A 12,628-nucleotide genomic window follows, 5' to 3' on the forward strand; every position below is an offset into this window, starting at 1 on the left:
CCCAAATGGGAGTAGGGAGCAGAAGTCCAGCCCAAGCTCCATGGGACATGGTTTGGGGTGACATCCTTCAGAAAAAGCAGGTGATATCCACCAAAAAATTTATTAATTTGCACAAAGCTGGGCTTGTAAAGGCCTTATAGTTGCTTATTTCATTTCCTACTCTTCATCCTGCAATTCAACCCTACTACCAGAGTAATATCTCAGAACTCAACTGTGATCAAAATACTCTCATCTCAAATGCCATTGGAATAAATACTCTCAGTTTGGAATCCAAGGTGTCACTTGAAAGTTGCCAAATGAAATAACGGACACTTGGTTAAATTTGAGTTTTAGACAAGGATCAAATAATGTTTTATAAAATTATATCCTAAATATTGCATGGGATATACTTATACTAAAACTTTACTTGTTGTTTATCTGAAATGCAGATATAACTAAGTGTCCTGTATTTTTATTTGCTACGTCTTCAACCATATTCCTGCCCCTAAGCTTCAACTAGTTTGAATATTCAGTGTTCTCAAACAGCTACCCATGCCTAACTGATTATCTTCCCTATAGTACTTTGGTACCTTTGTTCTTGTTCTTACTCTACCTAGGATGTTCTCTCTACCTATCCTTCTCTGTCAAAGACTTGCCATTTCTCAATGGCCACAAGCTTTTGCTAATAGCTCCAGGCAGACATGGTGTCTCCCATATTTGAACTACATGGTGCTTTGTATCTCTCCTAAGGTATCTCTTCTACTTCCTCTATTTTGTATGTAGCCATGGAGTGCCTTGGTAGCTTATCTTGTGTCCTCTATTAGAAGGTGAATTCCTTAAGGACAAGGATCATTATGACCACCCTTTTTGTTTCTGAGTGACTAAAACTATACCCTGCACATATTTGTGCTCAATACATAGTTGTTAAATTGCCAATGTGTAGCCTATCGTGTTTTTAATTAACTATATTTTAGTTACTAACTGAAAACAATGATGATTCATTGCTGGCTAAGACCTTTCCACATTTGGACTCATTTGTGAATTAAGGATGAATCATTTGCTGGTTAAAATCATTTCACATTTGTCATGTTTCAGATGAAAAACGATAGAGGCTAAACAGCATAGAAGTATCCCTTGTGACTTAAGACATAATAGCTACCATAACTTGGAGTGTGGGATGGGTTAAAATACTAATGTATCTTTCTGTTTGATTTGGTGTAGAGAGGAAGTGAGACTATTAGAAAGCTGCCCAATGGTGTCCTAACCCCCATGGAAGGATGAGTAATATTGTACTTTCATCTCTTCTTTCTATGTCCTTCCTTTCCTTGACTCCATTTTTCTCATTTGGCCCCTCTGCATGGGGTATGCCATCTGTATACAGCATATTAAATCATGGGGTCATTTACCAGGAAACAGACAACTGAAGTGTTCAGGCACGTCATCATTGATAAAGAAAAATGTCTCCTAACAGGGAATATGACATATAACTGAAAAAGTAAGTACTTAGGAGCAATTCATTTAACCATCATAGAGGTTACCAGAATTCCAGGCACTGGACTCTGGCACCACCTTTGTGGGATAATGGTTGTGGTTTCTGGCCATAGATTGGTGGTGGTAGGATATCCAGCCTGCCTTCCTTTCTCTCACATTACTTAATATTTTCTTTCTACTTAGGCTTACACGGAAAGTGTTTTCACTCATTTAAAGGCAAATGTAGATACCTATCCCTTCAAAAGAGCTGCCCACAACACAACTTCTGAAGGGATGAACTGACTCAGTAGTTCTACAAGTCATGCCTACATGCTTTATTATCATCACACCAGCCAATGAACCTCTCCTTCATAAATGGCCCAAAATGGTCAATGAAACACAAAGAGGAGTAACTCTTGACAGAGCAAAGGGTTTTGTTGGGCCCTAGACGTGTCCTTAAGAGTTAATATAGTGAAACACTGTGGGCTAGGGGAGTTGAGTCCCATGTATCAGACTAAATATAGTGTCCTAACATTTTCCTGACCATGCCCAGAAATATCAGTAGGTAAGAAAATAATTTTCTAGTTCCAGCATAGAAACTTTATTTGACTAAATGGTCACTTTATATATTTAAAGTGCCTTTACTAGGATATTAACTTAAATGGATTTGAAAGGAATACATTTTGTTAAGATCAATGTATTTCTAAGGAGTGGCTCAAGATGTAACTGTGTTTAATTAGTAGCTGTAATACTCCTGACTCAAATTCTTTTGAGTTAAGAATTTATGGATCAGCTTTCCCATCCTTTACTTGCAAACTCAAACAATCCCTCCTCCCCACTCTCAATTTTTTTTTAATTGCTCATTTTAAACAAGGAAAATCTAAAATATTGGTTTCAAAAGAAATAAAGCTATAGTAAATTAGCTGCACTATGTATACTTTGAAGGAAAATGACTGATAGTTACTGCTCTCTGGCAAAAAAAAAAAAAAAAAAAAAAAATAAATAAGCCAAATTAATTTTAAAAAAAAAAAAAAAAGAATTTAAATTCCTTTTGAAAAAAAAAAAAAAAAAAAAAAAAAAATAGATAATGCAGTTTCCTTTACTGGCTCCATAATCATCAATTTAAAATGCATGACAAGACCTGCCTGGCATATATACTCACATGTTTGTTCTAAATCCTTATTTTGTCCATTAAGCCCCATGTTACTGTCCATTGAAAAAAATCAAGTTCTATCTTAGAAGACCAGTAAGAAAAGACATTGAAAATTATTTGAACTAATAAGGAAAGCTACTGAATATGAAGCCAAGACTATTAAATAAAGCTTCCTTGCCTTTATTGAATGTTTACCCACCGCCTAGGTAAATTAGCTACACGGTGCAGAAAATAATGTGAGCTGGGAGTGGGTAAGTAACTGGCCTGAGTTTTGTCAGGGGCAGGATCGGAACATTTCTGTTTGAATGTAGAACCATTGGACAGCTTTCTGTCCACCATTGGACAGCTTTCTAATAGCCTCACTTCCTCTCTACACCAAATCAAACAGAAAGATACATTAGTATTTTAACCCATCCCATATTCCAAGTTATGGTAGCTATTATTTTTGAACTAATAAGGAAAGCTACTGAATATGAATGTTAATGTAGGATTCAATTTTAGCAGTAGTGTCTTGAAAAGAGTGAGACTTTTAGCTTTTTGAAAAACAAAAGTACCTTCATGCTTCCTACATAATTGTACCCCATTTTGTTTTGTTTTTTTAAGATTTTATTTATTTATTTTGAGAGAGAGAGAGTATGAGCAGGGGTAGGGCGCAGAGGGAGAAGGGGGATATCTCAAGCAGACTCCACACTGAGTGCAAAGCCCAATGTGGGGTTTGATCTCATGATCTTGAGGTCATCACTTAAGCCAAAAACAAGAGTGAGACACTTAACTGACTGAGCCCCCCAGGCACCCCTTTACCCACAGGTGTGTAGTGTCTTCTCTCAGAGATGCTTCATGTAAAGAGATTGGTTTATAACCCTTTTTAAAAAAGGTTTTATTTATCTTAGAGAAAGAGAGAATGAGAATGAGTAGGGAGAGGGGCAGAGGCATAAGGAGAGAATCTTAAGAAGACTGTGCTGAGGGCAGAGCATGAGATGGGGCTCAATCCCACAACCCTGAGATCACGATCCCTGTGGACATCAAGAGTGAGCTGCTCAACCAACGGTTGAGGCACCCAGGTGCCCTGAGATTGGTTTATAAGACTAAAAACAAAAAGAGATTCCCTTTACAGATCTAGAATAAGAGGCAGCAGCTTTTCCTGTAAAAAGTATGGGTTCTGCATTCAAACAGAAATGTTCCAATCCTGCCCCTGACAAAACTCAGGCCAGTTACTTACCCACTCCCAGCTCACATTTTTTTTCTGCACCGTGTGGCTAATATTTACCTAGGCGGTGGATAAACATTCAATAAAGGCAAGGAAGCTTTATTTAATAATCTTGGCTTCAGCTACATGTACACCTGTAATGGGAGTAAAAATTTCACATCTCCACGCTTATGTAGCAAGGACTGCAAACAGCAACCCCGATACACGGACTGTCGATATTACAGTTGTTGGGGAAGCCTGGGACTCAGTGAGACCGTGGCCTGCATTCAATGGTATGAGCTAGAATGGCACTCGGGTGTCTTCTCCCGGAGTTCAAATCAGGGTGAAGGTGAGATCCCTGGGCCCTCCTGTGGTGACTGCCAAATTGCCATGTCTTTGGTCTGGATCATACAAACACAAAAACTTAATTTGAAATTGAATAGCTCTGTAGATTCGTCATTGTCTTTGATATGGGCTCCCTCAGAGGAGAACCTTGAAGAATTATTGTACAAAGGGTAGAAATGTGTTGGTGAAAGCTGTCCACATGCTGTGTCTGTACATTTAGGAGTAAATCACGGCGTTCTTCCTGCTGTTTGGGACTCTGTCTGTTGACATTAAAATGTCCTCACAACTTATAAAAATCATTAAGGACTCCATTTGCGCCTCCCTGGTGGGAAGTTAGGAAATAAAGCCATGCCAGCTAGTGTACATTTCAAATATTTACAATACTGTACTTTCTCTCCAGGCAGCACTGGCGCAGCAACCCTCTGAGAAATTAGTGCAGACACAGACTAGCCCTCCCCCAGGCCAGCATTTTATTAAGGAAATCTCAGAGTCAGTCTTTCTCCATTGTCCCCCAGAACGCTGATCTCATCACCTCTGTAGCTTATGCCAGAGAATAAAGGAAAGGAAGGGAGAAAGGGAGGGGGAAAGGGAGAGGAACTGGCCTTTCACAGGTTCACAGTAAGTGTTTACACTGAACTGAGTCTCCGCCAGCACACTTCCATTCCAAATCTCAATTGAAATATAGCTTCAGTAACAAAGGACAACATAATAGCAATACTGATGGCTCATAAGTATTCTATTCGAAAGAAAAATATGAAACATGACAAGATGACTCCCTGATGAATGAACGATAAAAGACTGACTCAAAGACAATTTCTTTAACAGGAAAAGTGTAAAATGATGGGAAAGGGTAATAGGAAATGTTTTAGAATTTGCTTCCCAGGAGATTTTTAAAATTGAACCCATTTTTATTTTTCTGGGTTGTTTTAAAGAGGCCCAACGGAGACAAAGGAATGCATCCTTAGAGATATGTATGAGCCTGTGACGTCTTTCCATGGAGGGAAGGAAACACTACGGACAGTTGGGGTAAGGGCAAGAAAAAGATGGAAAGAAAAATCCAAGGAGATCTTCTTGCTAAGGCTCATGGTGTATATGAGGGTAATGTGCAGAGATCCCCCCCCACCGCAACCTTGCTCACCAGATATTGTGGGCAAATACATCCACTGGTATAATCCAGCACCAGATCCCAGAACGGAGTGGCTATGTCTCTGATCTTGTCACTACTCTCCAATGGCAGGAATCACGACAGTGCTGACCATGTCCACCATCATCTCTGGCATGAGCCCCTCCATGCCCCAGGTGTCCTACATCAAGGCCGTGGACGTGTACCTGTGGGTCAGCTCCCTGTTTGTGTTCCTGTCAGTCATTGAGTATGCAGCTGTGAACTACCTCACCACCATGGAAGAGCGGAAACATTCCAACAAGACAGGGAAGGTACTGCTTGGCTTTTGGAATGTGAAAAAGACTATCTTTACCTAGAATCCTCTCCTAACAGAGTCGTAAGCCCTTTTATTAAGTCTCCACGCCTTGGCCAGATACAAGTTTACAGGATTTAATATTGAACCTTATTCTGTCTGTGCTGGCTGCTTTCCTCAGCATCCTTACTCACCTTTGCCAGGAGTTTTTTTGTGTGAGGAATTTCTCTCAGTGTGCCCTCTTCATTGACTCTGTCCTTTGAAAAGAAGTGTTGATGTGCAAACTATACCTTTCGTAGGTGATGACGATGATGGCAGTGATGAGAATAGCTACCATGTAATGTATTGATATCATACCAACCACCTACCATACAGTATGTCATTTAATTCTGAGTAACCCCCAGAGGTTATATCTTCCTATATCACCTTCATTTTACAGAGGGGGAATGGGAGCAGATAGGGAGTAACTTGGCCAAGGTCACACAGCGCAAGAGGAATCAGGATTTGTTTCTGGCTCTCTCTCACTCCAATAGCTGTGCTCTCAATCCCTAAATGATATATTTTTCTCCACAAAAGCTGGGATTTCTGTTTCTCTTCTTGTCACTTGGGGGAGTGGTAGAACATAAAAGAGAGGTTCTCCTCTCTATAGTATACTGGAAATAAAAGGTGTCTTTTGGGTTTTAAATGTCATCATGTGTTTCTTGAGCAATTGTTTAATAAATATGGATAGATTGACATCTACCTCTTCATTTCACAAAAGACTGGGGCACAAGTTTGCTGTTATAATGAGAACTGATATAAGATATTGTACTTCAGAAACCTGATTGATCATATCAATTTGTTTGTAGTCTACACTGGAGACTATATGTGTGTGTGCATACACAAAGATATGCACATAATTTTAATGTAATATATTCACATTGGTTTAAGAAATTCTTATATGCACAGTTATACATGCCTAAAACATTATTTAATATTTGTTACACTTGTAGTGAGAGCATTTCTTATTTTCAGAGTGTTTTATAGCCTCTTTTCAAATTAAACCTTCATATCAGCTCCATGAGGTAGGCCTAGAGATTAGTATCTCTATTTTTAAAATGAAGCAGCAGAGTTTTAGTGAAGGAAAGTGATTTGCCAAAAGATTCACAGCCAAGAGAGAGGCAATTGCAATTCAGATCTCCTGTAATGCTCCTTCATTCTTCTATTATATATCCTTTGAGTTAAAGCTGTAATAGGAGCTGATTTTGCTTTATTGCTGATGCTTCCATTTCTTTTGTTGACAACGTGTGAGTATGTGTTCCTGCCACATACATTTTCACGGTGACGGCTTGGCAGGTGTGAGGAAACCAGGAACTTTTAGATAAGTATGCAGTAATGAATGGGTGTGTACACATCACCTGGGATTTGTTCAGATTTTTGTTCAGTAGGTCTGGGGTGTGGGATCAGGGAGTCTGCATTTCTAATGAGCCCCAGCTTCTGTTGGTCCATTACACACATAATTTGGATAATTCATGAAGTAAAAAGTGACAAAGAAAAAATGTGTGATGAGGAAAAGAATTTTGTTGTTGTTCTGTTTTGTTTTATGTGGGAAGTTGTTAACCTAAATAAGAGGCACTGTAGTAATCCAGGCCCACCTCTCTCTAGTCTTTTGACTCCAAACTTGTCTACATCTCCCCACCCCCACCAGCCACAGAACATATGTGTTCACACTACTGAATTTCCTTTTTCGTTAGATAGGGTCGTACAAACTCTTCTTGTATACCACTAAGAAGAAAATCTTTTGAATTACTAAGCATCGTATGTTTTTGAAGATTTTTTTTTAATTGGGGTAAAATCCATATAATGTAGCAGTTGCTATCTTAACTGTTTGTAAGTAGTGTTAAGAATACTTACCTGGCTGTACAAGCAATCTCCAGAACTTCTTCATCTGACGAAACGAAAACACTATGCCATTACACAACTCCCCATGTTCCCCTTTTCCCCAGCCTCTGGAAACTACTAGGCAGTACCTTCCCTGTCTTTACAAGGTGAGTCCTGAATTGTCTAGCTACACCAGTGACTAAAAGAATAAGTAGGTTTAGTACGGTGATGAAGTATTAGTGAGACCTCCTGCTCACATATCTAAGGCACTTCCTCCCCACTGCTTTGTCAACAACAAAGATGACATCATCCTCTCTATCTGTCTAGCCCCCACATCTTTCTCTCTCTAAAACTCAGGTATAGAGGAGAGAAGTGTCGCTGGTTATCTCCCAAAACTATAGACATGTCTTTCTACCCTGCACCTCACCAAGGCATCCTATCCCTTTAACCGTTTCTCATCTCAGACAGCCGGTCCCACTATCCTTGTTAAAACTTCTGTTCTTTCAGAGCCTCTGCTCTGGGCACTAGTCACAAAAAGAATTTAGCATTTGTGTAGCATTTTATAGTTTGCAAAAGTTGTTATACCATTTACAATACCATTTGTTATACCATTTACAACTGCCTTGTGAGATAAATAAGAGAGAAATGCCAACATTCTGAAAATTAAGAATGATGTTTAGGAGACAACCTAAAACACAGAGCTAGGAAGTAGTGGCATTAGGTTTGGCATCACTTTTTCGGACTTCAAATCTTGTACTCTTTCATTTTGCCCCACAAATATAGGAATGGCCGGTCGGACACTTCTTTGAGATAATTGTGCCTTTGAAGGAGGTGGTTTCACTAGTGTGAAAAATTAAAGACCCATTCTAAAACTGTTTCTACTAGAACAACCAACTTACACATTTGTGGAAATTAGCACCTTACTGGTAAATTGTATACTCTGAGATTTAATCAATTATATAATTGTTCTAAATTATCATAATGTCCAGTAGGATAAGCCAGCAGTGTTCTGGATGACTATAGTGAAACCACTGAAGAGACTGTATTAGTTATTCTATCCTCAGATCCAGAGTTCAAAGTATTATTAATGTTATTTCTGCTCTCTGAAGTTAGTTTTTGAGTCTTGATCCATTTTCATTTTACTATGAAAAGTTTTCTATGGCTAAAACAAAAAAAAAAAGGACAGCATAACTTGAGTATGGGTCTTTGGTTAGTTTACTGACTACAAAAAATATTCTCTGTCTCTTGAATTCAGTAGAATATTGGGTTTTTAATTGCTATGAACCAAATACATGTTCTGGCAGAACTCACTCTGTAGCCTCCAATTTGAATTCCAAATAATTTCATCCAGTGGTAGCCTGTTCATATTTGTTTGTTTGTTAAATTCACTGTAGTTCAAGAAGTGATTCAATTTTCTCAGAAAGAAATTAGTAACAGCTGCTTTGTAGACACTGTTCTGTATCAGTAAGAACCAAGATCTCCTTCAAAGTAAAATTTAAAGAAAAATGGTAGTTCAGATTCAATCAGGCACTGGAGCCAGAAAGCACTGATAATTCTCTCATTCTATAAGCAGTTTCAAGTTGTTTAATTGGGCCATGATAGTATCATTTATAGGTACTTACCAGCAAAAATGGGAAGACTTGGCCAATTTGCATTTAAAAAGAGCAGCTAAAATAATTTCTGTCCCCTACTTCAAATTTAAGCATAAATGGATCACCAGATGATATTGTTCTGGTTTGGGGCAAAAACAAAACAAAACAAAACAAAAAAAACAACCCTACACTGACTGGGTGTATTGCTATGTTTTCTCTAAAGAGAAAAATATGTTGAAAAGCAAATCCAACTGGCTTATATTGCTCTTCTGATAAATCATATTCAATTTCAACTTAAACTTAGGGCAAATAATTCATACTACTCAGAAACAAAGGGGATAACTGAAACAGTATTCCTTTCTGGAGAAACATATGAGTGTTCCAGTCTACCAGGCCAGAACTAAATTAGAAGACATTGACATTATAATTGTGAAACATTTATTTGTATAATGTTCAAATATCTCTATAGAGATAATAATAAACCTTGCTAAATCCTTATTAAAAACAAATCTCTATGATGATGTTTTCCATTTATTATTAAAATGACTTTTAGCCAGATACCAAAAACAAAACAAGAATTTTATTCTCTAAAATAAATAAAACGTTCTTAGCATTTCTTGGAACTATTTTAAAAATCTGATTGTTTAGACTTTTACTGTAATTCCTACATACAAAACCATATTCATGACTTACTAACAAAAGTCTTTTTGACAGCCTTCTGGAATGTATAATATTGATAGAGTTCAAGCCATGGCCTTCGATGGTTGTTACCATGACTGCAAGACTGAAATGGACCAGACTTCCTTTTCTCTATACTCAGAAGAGGACTCCGTACAAGAAAGATCCACAGGCAGTCCCAGCACAAATTCATCTCAGATAAAGAGAAGGCAATCCTTAGGAGAGGATGTTGGTAGAATCATTCTGGAGAATAACCATGTCATCGACACATATTCAAGGATTTTTTTCCCCATTGTGTATATTATATTTAATTTGTTTTACTGGGGCATATATGTGTGAGGAGAAATTCCCAATATATGATACTTGTTTGGGAACAGATTATGTTAAAAACAACAACAGCAACAAACAACTCTTCACTATCAGTTTGACAGTACTAGACTAAACTAGGAGTCAGCCAGTCAAGTCTCCTGGATTACAAAAGATTTGAAAGTTGACTGATTTACATCCAGGCAAGAGTTTAAGGTCCCAGAAGAATTTGACTCCATATATAAGAGTCATAGGCATGCATATGACAGAAAAACAATTTCCATAAGGAAGGACTTTGTAACTACATCCCCTAGATCTTCCTTGCTATATAAATATATATTTGTATTTACCTGAGGAATAAAACTATGACAATCATTTGAGAAACATTTATTCCTTAGTGCTAGTCAAGTACCAGATTTCCTAACAGAGTTGAACCCTTGTAAGGAAAAACATGAGCATCAAGGCGGTTCTATGGACACTCAAACAGCTGAGATGCTCATGAAGAACCTCCCTGTGCGTCTCCAACCAAGTCTTTTATCTCATTTCAGTATTATGTTTCATAGATTGTTGACTCCAAGAGCAGAAAATCTAAACTTTGCTCCTATCCTAATATTAAATTAATACATCAATCTTCAATAATAGGATCTTATATTTTGTAGTTGAGTTATAGTTTTATAGCTTTGGGGAGGCATTTAATTAATTAGTTACTATATTCACCAAATATTTATTGACTTCCTATCTGTGCCAGGCACTTTATTAGGTGTTATGTAGTTAAAAACAAAAAATACAAAATGACGTTTCTGCTGTCAGCCTATCAGCAATAGTGAACTGGTAGCTTTCATAAATAGTAAATGCAATAGCTGTAAAAGTAGAGGTTTATACACTATACTATCTGAGTTCTGAAAAGCAGATGCCTAAAGAAGGAAAAGAACATGCATGAAGGGTTGGACTCTCAATTTATAAGCAGCTAAAAATGCTTCCAGACATGACATTGAGTGAAAATTGAATGAAATTTATGTACCCTGCAGTAATCCCATAATAACTTTGGTTGAACCAAATAAATCAGGTCTAGTATGTATTAAATAAATGTATGTTAAGTAGAAAAACCTCCAATGATCAGCATTCATTTTGTAGACTGGGAGTGTGCATGCTTTTTTGTTAAGTATTTTGTGAAAAAATTCCATTTACAGATCAGCCCTCAGTAGGGAGTATGAAATAGTCCCCTTCCTATTTTGATTTCTGGCATTGAATTAAGGGAAATAAATTAAATGGTGTGTTACTTTCAGTGTATTGCCATTTATTTCTCCATAAAGTGAACCAAAATCATTTGAGTTATTTTGTGCTGAGTGAAGAAATAAGTAACTTCCTGGTTATTTACCAATAACATTGATTTTGGTTCTTTGCTGTGAATAGACATAAGGTACTAGAAAACTTATTTTCCTTTTCGGTGCAAAAGATTTTAAGGCAAATTCCATCTCTATCATAACTTCTCTAAGTATCTGGGATACATCATTCTATTGTTTTTTTCTTTTTTTTTTAAGATTTTTTTTTAAAAATTATTTATTTATCAGAGAGAAAGAGAGATAAGCAGGGGGAGCAGCAGGCAGAGGCAGAAGAAGCAGGCTCCCTGCTCCACAGGGAGCCTGATGTGAGGCTTGATCCCAGAACCCTGGCATCACGACCTGAGCCAAAGGCAGAGGCTTAACCGACTGAGCAACCCAGGTGCCCCCTCATTCTATTTTCTCTTCTTAATTTTTATTTATTTTTTTAAACTTCTTTTCAGTGTTCCAGAATTCATTGTTTATGCACCACATCATAATACCCACCACCGGGCTCATCCAACTTCCCATCCCCTGCCCCTCCAAAACCCTCAGTTTGTTTCTCAGAGTCCACAGTGTCTCATGGTTCATCTCCCCCTCCAATTTCCCCCAACTCACTTCTCATTCTATTTTCTTAACACAACTTCAGCAATTCTTTCAAAACTTTTCAAGGATTATATTTTTCTAAGAAACTGCCCCAAATTGAGCTAATATAATTTATTAAAACCCTTCTCCATATAATTGTAGATAGACCATAAATACATTTTAAAACTATTTATCTAATAGTTTGAAAGTTTGACTTAAAAGGAATAGTTAATTTTGTAGGATTATATTTTCAAAATATAGAACTGGTTAATATCCTGTGTGGTCCTATGAGAATGCATCGTTATTATTTGAGCAGAGCACTACGGTTGGGTTAATACTTCTGATTCTGACATACTCTGTATATAACTGATGTTAAAAAAAAAAAAAAGACAAATCTATAAATGAACAGAACAAACTTACACTGTTCACTTCTAACTATCTGGTTCTTCAGTATGACTGTTTTTCTTCTACTTTGAACTATGCCATTCAGGATGTCTAAAGCTTCCCCTGCACATATTCTCTTCACAATTTCAAATCATATGGATCCCTGAATACATTTGGCAGTCTAGGCTAGAAGAATAGGTCTCCACCATACTACTCATACACTCGGGGTTCCTCCTGAGGAGCATTAATGCACAATTGTTAGCCATCAAACGTAGCTTTTGTTAATGTCTAGAAATGGTCTTTGCACTCTTTCATAATATCTAAAATATGTTTGCTGCTCAAGAGAATTATTAGCA

The 12,628-nt window shown here is 37.4% G+C and overlaps 1 protein-coding gene across 1 annotated transcript in view; it reads left to right on the forward strand.

Moving 5' to 3' along the window:
- GABRR3 (gamma-aminobutyric acid type A receptor subunit rho3) overlaps positions 1–10,017 on the forward strand; it is a 43,677-nt gene extending 33,660 nt beyond the window's left edge. The window contains exons 8-9 of the mRNA XM_059388166.1: positions 5,371–5,567; positions 9,715–10,017. Coding sequence (XP_059244149.1) covers positions 5,371–5,567; positions 9,715–10,017 — 500 coding nt within the window. The remainder of the gene's footprint in view (positions 1–5,370; positions 5,568–9,714) is intronic.
- Positions 10,018–12,628: the final 2,611 nt, after the last annotated feature.

The sequence above is a fragment of the Mustela nigripes genome, chromosome 2 (assembly GCF_022355385.1).
Source record: "Mustela nigripes isolate SB6536 chromosome 2, MUSNIG.SB6536, whole genome shotgun sequence".
In the NCBI taxonomy this organism is placed as follows: domain Eukaryota; kingdom Metazoa; phylum Chordata; class Mammalia; order Carnivora; family Mustelidae; genus Mustela; species Mustela nigripes.